The following is a 3,341-nucleotide window of genomic DNA, read 5'->3' on the forward strand; positions in this document are numbered from 1 at the left end:
CATCCTGAACGCACCCCGTATTTCGGGAGCGCAGGAGGAGCCTGGCTCCGCGCTGTCCGGCTTCAGACCATCTCCTCCGGGATCCCCTGGCCGGCCGCGGCGGAGAGCAGCCTCTCTCCCGCAGGACCCGCACTTTCCTTACTGGTGCCCAGCTGTCCTGCCTCTGCCCCAGGTCTGTTCTGCGCAGAGGATGGGGCCAAGAGCCGCAGACAGGCTCTCCCCGGTCCCTCGGCGCCCACCATCCAACCTCAGCAGCACCTGGCGGGACCCCCGAGGACCGGACCTCCCCCTCCCCGAAAAGTGCAAGGCGTTATTTTTGAAAGCGCCCAAAATAGCGCGCGGCTGCTGCACAAGTCTCCTTATTATTCCTCCAGCGTCGGCAGTAAATCAGGGGGAGGATGCACCTCCGCCAGAGCCCTTGTCGGCGGCCGCGTTTTTGGCGAGGGCGATGCCCGCCGCCGGTGCCGGCTGCCGGGTGCCGGCTGCGGGCGGCCGGGGCGCAGCGGCAGCGCAGGCGAGGGAGGAAGAGGAGCCGCGGCGGCGGCGGCGGCGGCGGCGGCAGTTTCCCCTTTCCCCAGCCCTGGCTCCGCGGGCGCATGCTCACTGTGCCCGCAGCCCTGGACCATATTTGTCAGGACTACTCGAGAGACGGAGAAAGAGAGAATTTGGGGGGGTAAGGAGCGGCGGGTTCCGATCTGATCCGCAAGCCGTTTAGGGAGCCGCGATGGCAAAGGCTGGTGACGGGTTTTAATTTTCCCCCTAGGTGAGGATGAAAGTTAGAGAGAGCGCGAGAGATAAAGGGAGAGACGCACCTCCTCTCCTTCCCTTACGAAACGTATCTGGGGAAGGGGAGGGGGGCTTCTCCCCGACCACCTCGAGCAGAAAGGATGGAAGTTAATGCCGGGGAAAGTGGGCAAGTGACTCGCAAGTGGCTGGGGAGCGGCCGGGGCACCGGGGATCCCACTAAATCATAAGTGTACGAGTGTGAAAGAGGAACAAAAGAAAGAGAGAGGTGCCTGGTATTTCTTTTTCTCTTCCCAAACACATGAAGGGAGTACATGTATATATATATGCGCTGTATATTTATATACATACACAGGCAAGCACGCACGTATGTGTATGTACATATATATATACACGGGGGAGGGAGCTGTGGAAATGTGTTTGGGGGGGCCCTTTTTTGGGGGGGGGTAGTGGGTTCCGAAGGGAGGGGGAAGGGAAGGGGAGAGACATTTTGCAGACTTGCCCCACCAATGAGCTTGTCAGTTGGCTCCATTTAATGACACTTACGGGGCACCGCCGCGCTGTTGGGAACAATGTGATGCGGGTGCCGCGGCCGGGCGGCGGGGGGGAAGGTGGGGGGGCACGGGTGTGCGTGTGAGCGCCGGGCGGGGAGGGAGCGGAGCGGAGGGAGGGGGCTTGCTGCCACCCGAGCCCCCCCTCCGCAGCCCCGGCTCTTTGTTCGCACAGGCTGAAGGACGGGGAGAAGTGCGGGCTGCGAGGGGGCAATGCGCAGCGGAGAGGGGTGCGAAAAAGCCCCGGGTTTTTTGGTCGGAAGCGGCGAGAGGTGGCGGCTGCCGGGATATACCGGTTGAATGTGCCGTGGGTCGCCGTGTGCGAAGGCCTCTACCAGCGCGCAGCGGAGAGTTTGTATTTTCCGTCGCTCCTGCACTTTGTGTGATTGTGTGAGAGAGATATTTAAAATATAATCATCTCCCAATTTCCGCCATTTTGGGGAAAGTTTGCACACACATACACATACAAAAAAAAAAAAAAAAAAGGCAAGCTTGTAGCAATTTTTTTTTTTTTTAAAGAGACGAAAAAAAAAAGTCTTTTGCTCGAGTGCTCAGTTCCTGCCTCTGTGCGGTGCGTGCGCCGCGCTCGCTGCGGCAGACATGTGAGGCGGCGGGGGAACGGCCCCTGCCCGCTTCGGGCTGCGTGCGGCGGCGGGGGCCGGCGCCTGTCACCGCCGCCGGCTCCGCGGGCCGGCCTCGGGGGGCTGCCGGGGGCTGGCCCCGGGGTGCCGGCGGTGTGTGTGAGCGCACATACACGTGAGTGCGTATTGTGCCGACGACGGGGGCAGGGAGCGGGGGGGAGGCAGGGGCAGGGAATAGGACGCGGCTTTTCTGTTAAGTTGCGCGCTCTCGCCTGAAGTGCGGCCGGGGTGGGGGAGCGGCTCCCCGCGCACACGCCCGTCTCTCCCTCCCCGTCTCCGCAGCCGGTGCATATAACAACAGGATATAGGCACACTTGTTCTCGCTAGCGCGTGTGGGGCGGTGTTTTTTTCGGTGGGGGGGGCGGAAAGCGATTTTTTTTTTTTTCGGGGGGGGGAGGGAGCGGCGGCCGACGGGAAGGCGCTCCCGCGGAGCGGCCGCCCGCCCCCGGCCGGGGCTTGGGAGAGGCTGCCGGGGCTGCAGCGCCCGGGGCGGGGGGCGCCGCGTCGGGGCCGCAGCGGCGCCCGCTCCCCACCCCCATGGTTTTCCCCCCTCCCCGTCGGAGCGAGCGCACGAGAGAGCGTGAGAGAAAAAGTTGCAGCGCGGGGCCGGGCGCTGGCGGCTGCGGGGCCGGGCGGGGGCGAGCCCTCCGGGGAGGCGGCGTGTGCCGGCCCCTCCCGCGGGAAGGGGTGACTTCTCCGCCGAGGGATGCCCGGAGATCGGCTGCGAGCGGCCGAGGAGCGAGCCCCCGCAGCCCCCTAGAAAAAAAGGGAGCTCGCCCCCCTCCTTCTCCTCCTTCTCCTCCGCGCTGGGGGAGGGGAGGAGGGAGGCGAAGGTAAAATTTTTAAAATTTTTTTCCTTTCCACTCGGAGGCAATCTCCTTTTCCCGGATCCCGGTCCCGGGGGGGTGAGGCGAAGGGGGGGGGGGCGGGGTGGGAAGAAAAATAAAAAAGCGAGGGACCCAGTAAACAAGCAGAGTCCCTCTTTCGTTGTGCAACTTCCTCAGGAACACTTAACACCCAGTTCCTCTCCCACCCCCGCCCGCACCGCGCTCGCCCCCACCGCCGCCCCCTCGCCGGGGCAGGGGGGCACTCTTCCCCCGCTCTGTTTAATTGCCCGGGGCGGGGGCGAAGGAAAAAAAGGCAAATTCGGGAGGGAAGCGGAGAGACTCGAGAACCGCTTTCCCCGAGCGCTGCTCCCGAGGAGCCGGGCGGGCGCTTTTGTCTCGGTGGTTCTGCCCGAGCCTGGGGAAGACGCGGACCTGAGCCCGGGTTTTCTCCAGAAAGTTTCAAGTGCAGCAAAAACACGCCGCAAAACTGGCCAAGGAGGGACCTCTGCTGGTAGGCCGCGGGCTGCCGGCGCCGGGGAGCGGCGGCCGCGCCCGCCGGGCCTCGCCGCAGCGTTCCG

The 3,341-nt window shown here is 64.3% G+C and overlaps 1 protein-coding gene across 8 annotated transcripts in view; it reads left to right on the plus strand.

The window, feature by feature from the left end:
* Positions 1 to 576: 576 nt before the first annotated feature.
* Positions 577 to 3,341, plus strand: part of L3MBTL3 (L3MBTL histone methyl-lysine binding protein 3) — a 76,067-nt gene continuing 73,302 nt past the window's right edge. Inside the window, exon 1 of one of the 8 annotated variants that reach the window (XM_042016569.1) lies at positions 577 to 673. In XM_042016569.1, coding sequence (XP_041872503.1) covers positions 597 to 673 — 77 coding nt within the window. In that variant the 5' untranslated portion in view covers positions 577 to 596. The other 7 variants (XM_042016573.1, XM_042016572.1, XM_042016570.1 and 4 more) reach the window with 7 other exon arrangements.

Source organism: Corvus kubaryi, unplaced genomic scaffold, assembly GCF_017639235.1.
Source record: "Corvus kubaryi isolate FWS band 111438036 unplaced genomic scaffold, C.kubaryi_AGA036_p1.0 split3-73, whole genome shotgun sequence".
NCBI lineage: Eukaryota > Metazoa > Chordata > Aves > Passeriformes > Corvidae > Corvus > Corvus kubaryi.